Source organism: Mirounga angustirostris, unplaced genomic scaffold, assembly GCF_029215605.1.
Source record: "Mirounga angustirostris isolate CCGP_5_RB_7025 unplaced genomic scaffold, mMirAng1.0.hap1 SCAF_4, whole genome shotgun sequence".
Lineage (NCBI taxonomy): Eukaryota > Metazoa > Chordata > Mammalia > Carnivora > Phocidae > Mirounga > Mirounga angustirostris.
Genome location: NW_026991712.1, coordinates 156766888 through 156778965, shown reverse-complemented (window position 1 = coordinate 156778965; position 12078 = coordinate 156766888). Strand labels below are relative to the sequence as shown.

At 44.8% G+C, this 12078-nt stretch overlaps 1 protein-coding gene across 1 annotated transcript; it reads right to left on the bottom strand.

Moving 5' to 3' along the window:
- Nucleotides 1-665: 665 nt before the first annotated feature.
- On the bottom strand, nucleotides 666-1604 carry LOC123858381 (olfactory receptor 2A12-like). The gene has a single exon (XM_045895438.1). The coding sequence runs from the start codon at nucleotides 1602-1604 to the stop codon at nucleotides 666-668; it is 939 nt and encodes a 312-aa protein (XP_045751394.1).
- Nucleotides 1605-12078: the final 10474 nt, after the last annotated feature.

Here is a 12078-nt window from a genome sequence, read left to right as displayed (position 1 = left end):
GAACAAAGACCATGTGTGGGAGCCCTGGAATGGAAAAGAGTGTGGCACATTTGAGGCAGAGAGGCCAGTTTACTTGGAAGGAGAGAAGGTGGAACAGAGTGACCTGAGACGGATCTTATGGGGAGGTCAGTGTGGCTGATCACAGCTGGCCTCCAGCCATCCCAGCTTGTCTCCAATCTGTGTGTCCAAAGCAAGCACACCACACCCCTAAGTCACTGCATTGATGTTCACTCATCCCTCCTCCCAGGGCCAGGAATCCTCCAATGTCAGTGCCCTCGCCTTTCCCTCCAGCTAACCTAACACCATGTGTGTGGTTTCCAGAGAAGAATGAACCTTTCTCAAGATTCAGCCACAAGTCATACCCCAAAGCCCATTCCTTTTGTCTCAATAAAAGACATTAATGGCTCACACACCTCTTCTTTGGTTACCTCCTGAGACTCTAAAACAAAAGAAGGCTGAAAGACTGAAGTGTCTACAAGATATTTCATGATGACCAGTCTGTCAATTAAATCATGGGCTGTCCCCCAAGGGCTGTGTAGAGTTGACATTTGGGGCTGGGGGCTGTGAGTGTCCTGGTGCTGCTGGGTCATGGGAATGAGTGTTTGGAGCATTGATTGTGCATCGTGAGTCTTGTTTCTCTGTCCCCCAGCTATCCTTCCAGGGTCTCATTCTGGGGCCCTGCCCCGGCCTGCCGCCTTGAAGAAAGCCCTCTTCACGTCCTTGTTCCGCAGGCTGTAGATGATGGGGTTGAGGAAAGCAGAGATGACATTATAGAACAGGGCCAACTTTTTGTCATCCTCTGGGGAGGCTTCAGAGCTAGGTTTCATATACATGACCATGGCTGGCACACAGAACACGGTGACCACAGTGATATGGGAGGCACAGGTGGAGAAGGCCTTCAGTCGCCCCTGGACTGAATGGATCCTCGAGATGGCAATGAAGATGTTGACATAAATGACAAGGATAAGGGAGAGTGTGACCAGGATGACACTAAAGCCAAGAATGAAGTCTACCCAGTCATTGACTGAGGTGTCTGCACAAGCCAGCTTTAAGACTGCAGGGACTTCACAGAAGAAGTGGTTGATCTTGTTGGGGCCACAGTATGGCAGACGCATGGCAAAGACAGTGTAGATAAGAGCAGAGATGACACCCCAGAGTCCACAGAAAGTGACCATTACCCCACATAGCCATGGGCTCATAATGACCTTGTACCTGAGTGGGTGGCAGATGGCCACATACCTGTCTATAGACATCATGGCGAAGAGCCAGGACTCGGTGATGCCTAGCACCAAGAAAATGTACATTTGGGCCACACAGCTGGCAAAAGAGATGGTCTTCTTCTGGCTGGCTAGATGTACCAACATCTGGGGCACAGTTGTTGTGGTATAGCCCAGATCCAACATGGAAAGGATGCCAATAAAGAAGTACATGGGTGTGTGGAGGTGTGAGTTCAGGCAGATGAGGATGGTGATTAAGCTGTTGCCCAGAATAATCAACAGGTAGGTCATCAGGAAGGCTGAGAAGAGCAGAGGAGTTGTCCTGGAGTTAAAGGAAAAGCCCAGAAGGATGAATTCAGTCACAGAGGACTGGTTAGGCTCTTGCATCCTGTTCTACTTCTAAATGAAAAAGAAAGGAACCGATTCAGACAGAAGACTAGCCAAGCTATGCAACAGGGTGAGGGTTTCTGATGGGGTTGGAGTAGCAGCGGTCATTGTCCAGTTATGATGAGACACCATGATCCCCCTCAACATGACAGCCCATTTTACCTGCTCTTGGCCACTGCCACTACTCTCAAGAAATCTGTGAAGGGGAAAGGGCTTCCACATCTGGTCCAGGCTCTGTCTCTGACCCACCGGTAACTACCCATTTCAGCCTCAGATTCCTCAGGTATAAAATGAAAGCATTGGGCTATCTGATCTTTACTTCCCCTTAGCATCCCCTTCTTCTTAGTAAGGCAGCCAGGCATTTAGAGATAAATATTGGCATACAGCCTCTATGCAATTTGGCAAATTACAGTGAGAGAACTTACTTTGTCCTTTTGAAGACCTTAATTTATTTTCCACTCAGGCCGGGCCATCTCTCTGCTACCCACGGGCCCCCTCTCAGGCCATGGTGTGTTAGAAGGAACACTGAGTTCTAAGTGCTGGCTCTATAATTTACTGAGTGAATGACCTTGAGCAAGCCCTTTACCCCACCCATGTACCCCTTTGAGACTACTCCCTTGAGTACAAAATAAGAATAATTGTCTTTGAGCTACAAGTTTGCTGTAAGAATATTATATCTATGATATATGATATCAAGGAATGATGTATTGGCATGAAGAGCATCACACAGAAGGCCAACCATGGGATAGGTGCATAGTGAACTGTATTTCTGGGTGGTTTTCCACACAGAGGACTGAGATTCAGGTCTGAGCTATGCAAGCAAACTTCCTGAGAAGTACTCCACCTGTAATCAATTTTCACTCTCCCAGATGCCCACCCTCTGTTGCTTTTCCCCGTAATGGCCAGTATTTCATTCTTTCTTTTAGCTTCTTACTGACTCTCAGTTCTTTCTCAACTTACCCTCCCTGAACCTCAGCTTCTTCATGGAGAACAGGGAAAGGACAGCTTCACCGAAGAGATGTCATGTGCATCATTGGTACTTAGGGAATGGGAGCGATCTTAATGCTGTCAGTATTTTCCTTCTCCTGGCACCAATTTATCTGACCCAACCTACTTGTTCTCCAATCTGCTTGTTCTCCTTTGGAGCATCATGAATGAATCTGCACAAGAACCTGTGTCTACATTGAACACATCAGATGATTTCTTGACTTTGGCCAAAGGACTGCATACACTCTGAACCTCCCATATGCTAGGAACTGTTCCAGAACCTTCAGAGACATTATCCAATAGCTATCCAATAGTCAGATAGCTGGAAAATAACTATTTTTTATTAAATCCCTACCTTTCACTGAAGGGTCTTTTTAAGTCACCTTCTCTCCCCAGTGGGGGGAAGAGCATGGGGTTTAGAGACGACAGTGTGTTCTGCTTCAATTCTAACTCTGGCTTTACTTGCTATGTGACCTTGGGCTGCTAGTTTACTTCCTAAGCCTCAGTTTCCTCACCTATAAGATAGAAATAAAAATATCTACCTTGCAAACTACATTCTTCCTGAGAGGAAGTTTCCCAAGGACCCAAAGTGGGAATACTCCAAGAGTGGGAAAATGTGCTGCCATTTCTACTTTTAATTTTTCACACACAGCTGATGGATGGACTGACTCTTGAATAGTCTTATGTTAAAGAGTGTTTCACGTGGTTGATTCATTCAGGGAGGCTGAGGGCAACTGGAACAAGCGGTCTATAAACCAGCAAAGTGTGCCCAAGGATTCTGTTCCATAACCAGGATCTTGGGTCAGAAACTCAGGCTCGTGGAACCCCTGGTTCCCCATCATCCTTCCCCTAACTCTCTTGAGGGTAAAGCATTTTTTTTTTCCTGGGAAAAAAATTGCCTGACTCTCAGGGATTATAACCAGAAGCCCCACGTGAAGGAAAACAAAGGGAGACATTATTATCTACTATGATGAGCTTGGCTTTTGAGATGTAGCTTACAATATACCTTGACATTCATTCTCTCTTTGAGCCTCGTGATGACTCTGTAAGATGTGTAGGATAGGGATCATTGTCCCCACCTCACAGATGAGAAACTGAGGCTCAGAGATGGAGTATATAGGAGAAATAGAATATCTTTCATTCTGTAGCAACAATAAGGTTTTCTATGTGTAGCAAAACCATAGCTAACCAGAACTCAACTAATATGAGTCCTCAATTTACTGAAATGTTTTCTGGTTTTGATTCTTAGGGGGAAAGGCAAATATGAGGGCAAAGAATTTTGTGTTGAGCTTAATTTAACTATATGATATATGGGTATAGATGTGCCCATGCGTGCACACGTGCACACAGACACACACACAGATTAATTGATGGTATCTCTAAGGTGAACAAAGTCATACCAATCATAAACTCGGGAAAATCTCCTCAGCTCCTTTCCCATTCCCCCACATCCTATCTGACTCCAAGTTTTATTGCTGCCACCCTCAAAATGCCTTTCACACCCACCTGTCCCTCTCTAATCTCACTGCCACTGTCTGGGTCAAACACTTGGCCTCTCTCTCTCACCTGGTTTCATCTCCGTCCTCCAGCTGGGTCCTTACCCAGCCCATTCTCTGCACTAGCTTCCAGAGTGCTCTTTCTAAAACAAAACTCCTCCTGGGCCACTCTTTCCATCCTTCAGCAGCTCCCTCGTCTACAGGAAAAAAGTCTAAGAGAGTTAGACCAATACCCTGGCTTCACTCCTTAAAGTCAGACTCAGTTTTGGTCACCAGGCTCCAAGGCAGGTTGGTGGGCTGACACTTTGGAGGGATCTTTGACCACTGCAAGGGCTGAAACAGAAAGCATCCCAGTGACCCAATATGCCATGTGCAGAGAGGAGACATAGGAAGGAGACAGATCCCAGGTCACAGTGGGAGCTTGTCCCAGAGTTCAGACTAGGACCCAGAACTCCTGGCTACCAGCTGCTCAGCAACTTGGCCTCTGTGTTAGCTCAAGGTGAGCCCAACCAAACTGGGATTCTGCAGGTCAGACACAGCCTACTAGCAGCTCAGCTTCACCATGCACAATGTTACGGTTTCCCACTGTACCCTCATTACTTAATACTGAGCCTGGCACATAATGAGCCCCAGTAACTCCTTGCTGAATGATCTACAGACTGAGAGACCCTGGGAACCAGAAAAAAAAAAAAAGAGAGAAAGAAGAGATTACAGACATTGTCTCTGTCCCTACACTTTCCTTTTCAGTTTATCAGAGATCTGGAGAAAAGTATCTGTGTCTGGAAATCATGAGTCCCTTGGGAAAAATCAGGGCACAAGTAGGTTGAGGGAAAAAGATTGAGAGAGCTGGCACCAAGGGTTACAAATCTCCGTCATTTCTCTAGCCAATAAATAATAATAAAAAACAAAAACACTTTTAAATACTATAATAATTTAATAATTAAAGTAATAATTATTACTATTTAATAATTTAATATAATAAAATATTATTGTTGTTATTTTAGCAACTCGCTATGGGCCAGACACTGTAACACATGCTTAACGTGCATTGTAATTGGGGTGATAGTTGAAGGATTTAATAATACATATGGGCACCCTCTGATCAGAACACATAACTGCCACAGGAAACAGGGAAAGCTGTATCAGAATGTGCGCAAGCTGAGCAAGAGCCCTGCGTGTAGCCACCCTGCAAGTGGGCGTTATTGCTGTTCCCCTGCTACTGGTGGGGAGAGCGGAGACACAACTTGCCCAGGGTCACAGCCGTAGCTGACTCCAGAGCCTGGGCTCATAACCACCAGGTGATGCTGCCTGTCTGAGCATCTCGGACAAGAATTGAGTTGGACTGACCCACCTGGAAACAGGTCCGCCTGTTATCTCCCCATCACATACTCTCTCACTTGCTCTCTCGTTTTCTGCCTCCTCCAGGGTAGAAGCTGAAATGAAAGGGAGCAGGAAGAGCAGGAATCATGGCCAAAAAGCAGGGGGAGTGAAGCTGGGGCAGGCAGCCCTCCAGGCCAAGCAGATGCAGGGAGGCAATGACGCCAGCCATGCTCCTAAGGCTGCTGCTGCCTGCTCTGCACACAGTGACATAGCCATATGGTGGCCCTGTCTGAGCCCATGTGTCCCCTCTGCTGTCCTCCCCATGGTCTCTGTCCTCCCAGCAAGGTGCACGAGGGGAATGCTCCCCCTGATGGGCGGTCAGAGGCCAGGCAGGCAATGCCGGCTGGCCCTTCCCCACACATCCTCCTGCTGCTGCATCCAGCAACCCCTAGAAGCCTCAAGGAGAGCATTGCTTGTGGGGCACAAGCGTAACCAGGGTGTTCTCTGAGGGCCTGGGGTGGAATGAGCCTCGGGAGCCTGGTGGGATCCAGAGAATGCTGGGAGACCAAAGACAGAGCAGGTGTAAGGAGGGGTCTGTTCCCCATCTAAGGGCAGCAAAGATGGACTAGGGCATAGACCAGAGCCCCAGAAGCAGACCAGGAAGAATCCGTGTACACAGATGGACAGACAAGGAGACAGAGAACCACCAAGACAGAAAAGAGTATGACTAGACTGGAAGGGGATGGAAAGTGAAGACAGAATCTGCAGGTCAGAGAGGAACCTGGAGCCTGGCCTCAGGGGCCCCTGGCAGCTGGGCTGGGGAGGCTTCCATCTTCATTCATCCCCTCTTGCCAGAGCACACGGAGAATGGATGCCAGAAACATATATCCTCCCCAAGCACCACAGGCAGATGCCACCTTCAGAGTAAGACGTTGCCCATAGCACTCTCAACCCTGGTCCTCCCCTCCCAGCCAAGAAGGGAAATCCCAGTCCAGCTGAGATCCTGTGTTTAGGTGGTGGGTGATTCACCAAACTTTGGGACTGGAAGCAATCTTGGAGAATCTAATCCCTGCTAGGACATGCATTTTCTCTGCAGCCTCCCTGGCAAAGGATGCTCCAACTCCTGTTCACATACTCCCAAGGACAGGAGGCTCACTATCTCGCAAGGCAGCTTAGGTAGCCTTGACTGCCCTTCACAAAATCTTTTCTTGTACTGAACTAAAAGCAAGTACTTCTGACATCAAGGTTGTGTTCTCTAAAATACCTCTTTGCCCCTCCACCCTCCTGCTTCTTACCACCACCCCACCCCCCGCCAGAATCCCCAGTCTGCATTACAATGCATTAGCCTTTACCTGCCCTACCTTTCCTTATGAGGGTCTGTGGGGTTGTCTGGGCTGCCTTCCTTGCTCTTGATAAGCCCTGATGCTCTGAGCAGCCCATTTTCCCCAAGCTGGAACCCTGCCCTGCCCAGCATCTCTAATGCCAGGCAGCACCCCCAGCAGAGCCTTCACAATGACAGCACAGGGAGCGCCCCGCCCTTCTGCTCAGCACCTAAGGGCTCCAGTGAACAGCCTCTGGGGAAGAAACTGGTGCACTGGTGAAGACCCAGGGATTTGTAGTCAGACAGATGTGGTCACTGTGACCTAGCCAAGCCACATAGCTTCCCAGAGCCTCAGCTGCCTCTCTGTAAAATGCAGCTGTGCTCCCTAGATCATAATAATACTTGCTATTGGGTTTTGTTTGGGTTTTTATGTATGTGTGTAGTCATTATGGGCCAGACGCTTTATATCTTTTATTATCACCACTTTAGAAATATAGAAATGGAAACTCAGAGCATTCAGGAGCCTGTGTGGAGCTGGGATTCTGCATGTAGTTTTGTCTGACCACAGGCTGTGCTCCTAATCAATGCTGAACCCAGTGTCGTGATCAGACATGAGGCAGACCAGAGGCAGGGAGCCATGAGTCATCTTGGGGTGGGGGGAAGGACAGAGTCACATGTGGAATGGAAGGTGGTTGGCTAATTCACTCTAGACAGCACTTTTGGGGATAGCAGGCTCTTCAGGGGCTTCTGCCAGATACACAGTCTCCGGGGGATAGGGAAGGAAAAGGGGAAAGGGGCCAGCATTTATTAAGTACCTTCTATGTGCCCAGCATTTCACAGGTATCATTTCATGTAATCCTCCAAGAAGCAAGTTCTTTCCACTCTATCAATGAAGATACTAAAGTTCAGAGAGGCAAAATGACTTATTCAAAATCAAGCAGCTGTTGGAGGCAGCTGAGATCCCAATTTAGGTGCCTCTAGCACACTCTGCTTGAGGGTGGGGGAGGATGACAAGCCAGGACCACCCAAGTCTCTAGTCTGGGGATGGGGTCTGCCCTCAGCTTTTCTGATTCCCCAATTTGGACCCCAGCCTTTCTCACAGTCCAAAGTTGTTTCTGAGGTCTCCATGTGAGCTACAAGACGGTAGAAGCTGAGTGAGAAATAAAGAATCCTGTTCTCAGTCAAGAGGACATTCCACTGTGGATTCCTTTATATCCAGGACAATCCATAATGGAATCATCCTTGTTTTCTGAGTTACAAAAGTAACCCATGTTCATCAGAGAAAATTCATAAACAGAGAAAGGTAGAAAGAAGAAAATAGAAGAGAGAAGAAAAGTTCCTTCCATACTACAGAGAAAATTTCACTTATGGCTTCCAGATGTTTCTCTCTCATCTCAAATCACACTTTACATACAATTTCATTGTGACAGATACTACTTGGTTGACTGTCCATTTCCCCCTTCTTTGCTGATAGAACTATATTCTTGCTGACAACATTTGTTTGAGTCAGTCAATACCTCATGAATGGTCCAAGCCCAAATTATAGTGCCATTTCTTCCTTTTCCAGAATCTTTTTCAGCAAGGGCAGTCACAAAATTTGGTTCTGTCTAGTGAGACCCAGGGAAACTCAGCAGAGGAGCTTTTGTGAAAAAACTTCTTTTTCTAACAAAAGGGATAGAATGACAGTCATACAGCCCCTTCTCCCAAAACCCCATGAATACAAATGTCATGTCTGCAGTTGGGCAAGTCATCTTGAGACCATAAGGAAAAAGCTCAGAGAATCACAGGGGTTCTCTCACTAACATTATCCAGCAGCAAAATACAAGTAGCTCCCTACCTCAAGGCTTCTTGTTAGGTGAAGAAAATAAGATTGATTCTTGTATATCTAAACCACTGTTCGCTGGGTTTTCTGAGTTTTGTATGCAAATCCTAATGGATTAAGTATCTGCCTTTTAAAACACTTAATATTATTTGATAGCCTTGTCACCATCTACTCACATATTCTTTATAACCATTATTGTCAAGCGTTTGTTCACCTATTGTTGGATGTGTAGTTTTAATCCCATTTTTTTTTCTATTACAAATGATGCCATATTGGATATCACCACAATGTATTGATTTCCTGGCACAAGAAATTTATCGGGTTGAATTAGAGTTACAAAATAGAAAGACACCAGTTTCAGACTTTTGTTCCCAATCAGGATGAAGTAACAGAGACCAGAATTATTATCCCATCTGTAATAACTAAAAACCTAGACAAATTGCATGGAATAATGTTTTCCAAGATACTGGACGTCAGGCAACAAAAGACAGTGATTTGTGAGAGATGAGAAACCAATGAATTGAGCCCTGTGGTTGTCCCAGCTTACTGCTCACAAAGTGACCAGGCTGCCACAGGAAGTGAAGACACAGAGGAGGCTAATGGTTTCCCGGGGCAGAAGAGACAGAGTTGAGAATCTAGGTGGCTGCCATGAACTGAATGTTTGGGTCCCCTCAAGGATCATATGTTGAAATCCTAACCCCTAATGGGATAGTATTTGGAGGTGGGGTCTTTGGGAAGTAACTAGGTGATGAGGGTGGAGCTCTCATGATGAGATTAATGTCCTTATAAAAGAGGAAGAGACAAGAGATATTTTCCCTCCACCATGTGAGGATGCAACGACAAGACAGTCATCTATACACCAGCAAGAGGGCTCTCACCAAGAACCTGACCATGCTGGCACCCTGATCTTGGAATTTCAGCCTCCAGAACTATGAAGAGTAAATGTTTGTTGTTTAAGCCACCCAGTCTATGGTACTCAGTTATAGCTGCCCAAACTGAGTAAGACACAGGTCAAGGTTGCTGGAGTTCACAGAGCAGAGTACTGGGGAAAAGAGAGCTCTGGAGGTCGTGCAAGTCTCAGATGAGCACTGATGAGTGGATGTGCGTGAAGAAAGCACCAGGATGGGGAAGAGGGAAGACAAGAGGAAGGGTTAGATGGAACAATTCTCAGAGTTCACTCAGGGCCGGAGATGTTTCCTGTTCTTGTCTTGCCCAACAAAACTTAAAAGCCAAATTCAAGAGAGTCAAACTGTTTACAAGTAACTTAACTACATTCTAGAAAAACAGCCTAAGAATATTTATCAGGAATTCAAAAATATCTGACACTCAGTTAAGTAAGATTCAAAATGCCTGGCATCTAGTGAAAAGTTACCAGGAATGCAATGAGCTGAGAAGATACGACCCATCATGAGAAACTTCACCCAGTTAAAACCAACTGAGAAACAACACAGATGATAGAATAAGTAGGCACAGACATTAAAAAATTATATCTATATTCCATATGTTTAAGAAGCTACAGGAATAACTGAGCATATTAAGGAGAAATGTGAAAGACAGAAATGTAACTTTTAGATATGAAAATTATGTTAGATGAAAAAAGCAATAGGTGGAATTACAAAGACTAGTAAACTTGCTAGTATGATGATAAAAGCTAAGAAATCTCATAGTGATTGGGGTGGTTTTTTTTTCTTTTGAGAAGATGAATAATATTTATAATAGTCTAGCCAGACTGGTCAGGAAAAAGAAGATAAAACACAGATTTCCAATGCCAGGAATAAGAAAGGTAACATCAGTATAGATTCCATAGACACTAAAGGGATTTCATAGATATTATGAACAACTTTATTCCAATAAATTAGATAACTTACATAAAATGGACAAATTCACTGAAAGACATTAACGAACCAAAGCTCATTTGAAAAGAAATAGGAGAGCTGATAACCACAGACCTATTTTAAACATTGATTGTGGCATTAAAACCTTTTCACAAAGAAAACTCCAGACCTAGATGGATTCACTTGTGAAGTCTACCAATGCTTTAAGGAAGGAATAATTCCAAGTCTGCATTAACTCTTCTAGAAAATACAAGAGGAGGGAATAGTTGGCAACTCAAGGTAAGGCGAGCATCAACCTGATATGAAAGCCAAACACAAATATTACAAGAAAACTATAGACCCATATTCCTCATGAGCACAGATGCAAAAATTTTTCACAAAACTTTTTTTTCAAAATTTGCTTTATTTGAGAGAGAGAGCACAAGGGGGAGGGAGGAGCAGAGGGAGAGGGAGAGGCAGACTCCCCACTAAGCAGGGAGCCTGACTTGGGGCTTGATCCCAGGAACTCTGGGATCATGACCTGAGCTGAAGGCAGACACTCAACCAACTGAGCCCCCAGACACCCCTGTTCCCAAAATTTTAACAAATGCAACCCAAAAATATATTTTGAAAGGTGAATACACCATGGCCAAGTGTCAGGTGAAAAGAGAGTGTTTGGTAGAATTCCCCTGGGAAGCCATGTGGCCCTGGCCTTTGTTTTTTGGGAGGTTTTTGATTACTGCTTCAATTTCCTTACTGGTTATTGGTCTGTTCAGATGTTCCACCTCTTCCTGTTTCAGTCTTGGTAGTTTATAAGTTTCCAGGAATGCATCCATTCCTCCATGTTCCTTCCTTAAAGCATTGGTAGACTTCACAAGTGAATCCATCTAGGTCTGGAGTTTTCTTTGTGAAAAGGTTTTAATGCCACATTCAATGTTTAAAATGCCATTTGTTGGCATATCGTTGCTCATAATATGTTCTAACAATTACCTGTATTTCTATGGTATTAGTCATGATCTCTCCCCTTTCATTCATGATTTTATTAATTTGGGTCCTTTCCTTTTCTTTTGGATAAGTCTGGCCAATGGTTTATCGATCTTACTCTAAGAACCAACTTATAGTTTTGTTGAGCTGTTCTACTGTTCCTCTGGTTTCTATTTCATTGATTTCTGCTCTAATCTTTATTATTTCTCTTCTCCTGCTTGGTTTAGGCTTATTTTCTTTCTCCAGGTCCTTTAGGTGTAAGGTTAGCTTGTGTATTTGGGATTTTTCCAGTTTTTTGAGAGAGGCTTGGACTGCTATGTACTTCCCTCTTAGGACCATCTTTGCAGTATCCCATAGGTTTTGAACTGATGTGTTTTCATATTCATTAGTTTGCATGAATTGTTTAAGTTCTTCTTTAATTTCCTGGTTGAACCATTCATTCTTTAGGAAGATGCTCTTTAACCTCCAAGTGTTTGAGTTCCTTCCAAATTTCTTCTTGAGGTTGAGTTACAGTTTCAAAGCATTGTGGTCTGAAAATATGCAGGGAATGATCTCAATCTTTTGGTATCAGTTGAGACCTGATTTGTGACCCAGTATATGATCTATTCTGGAGAAAGTTCCATGTGCACTTGAGAAGAATGTGTATTCTGTTGGTTTAGGATGGAATGTTTTGTATGTATCTGTGAAGTCCATCAGATCCAGTGTGTCATCTAAAGCCCTCGTTTCTTTG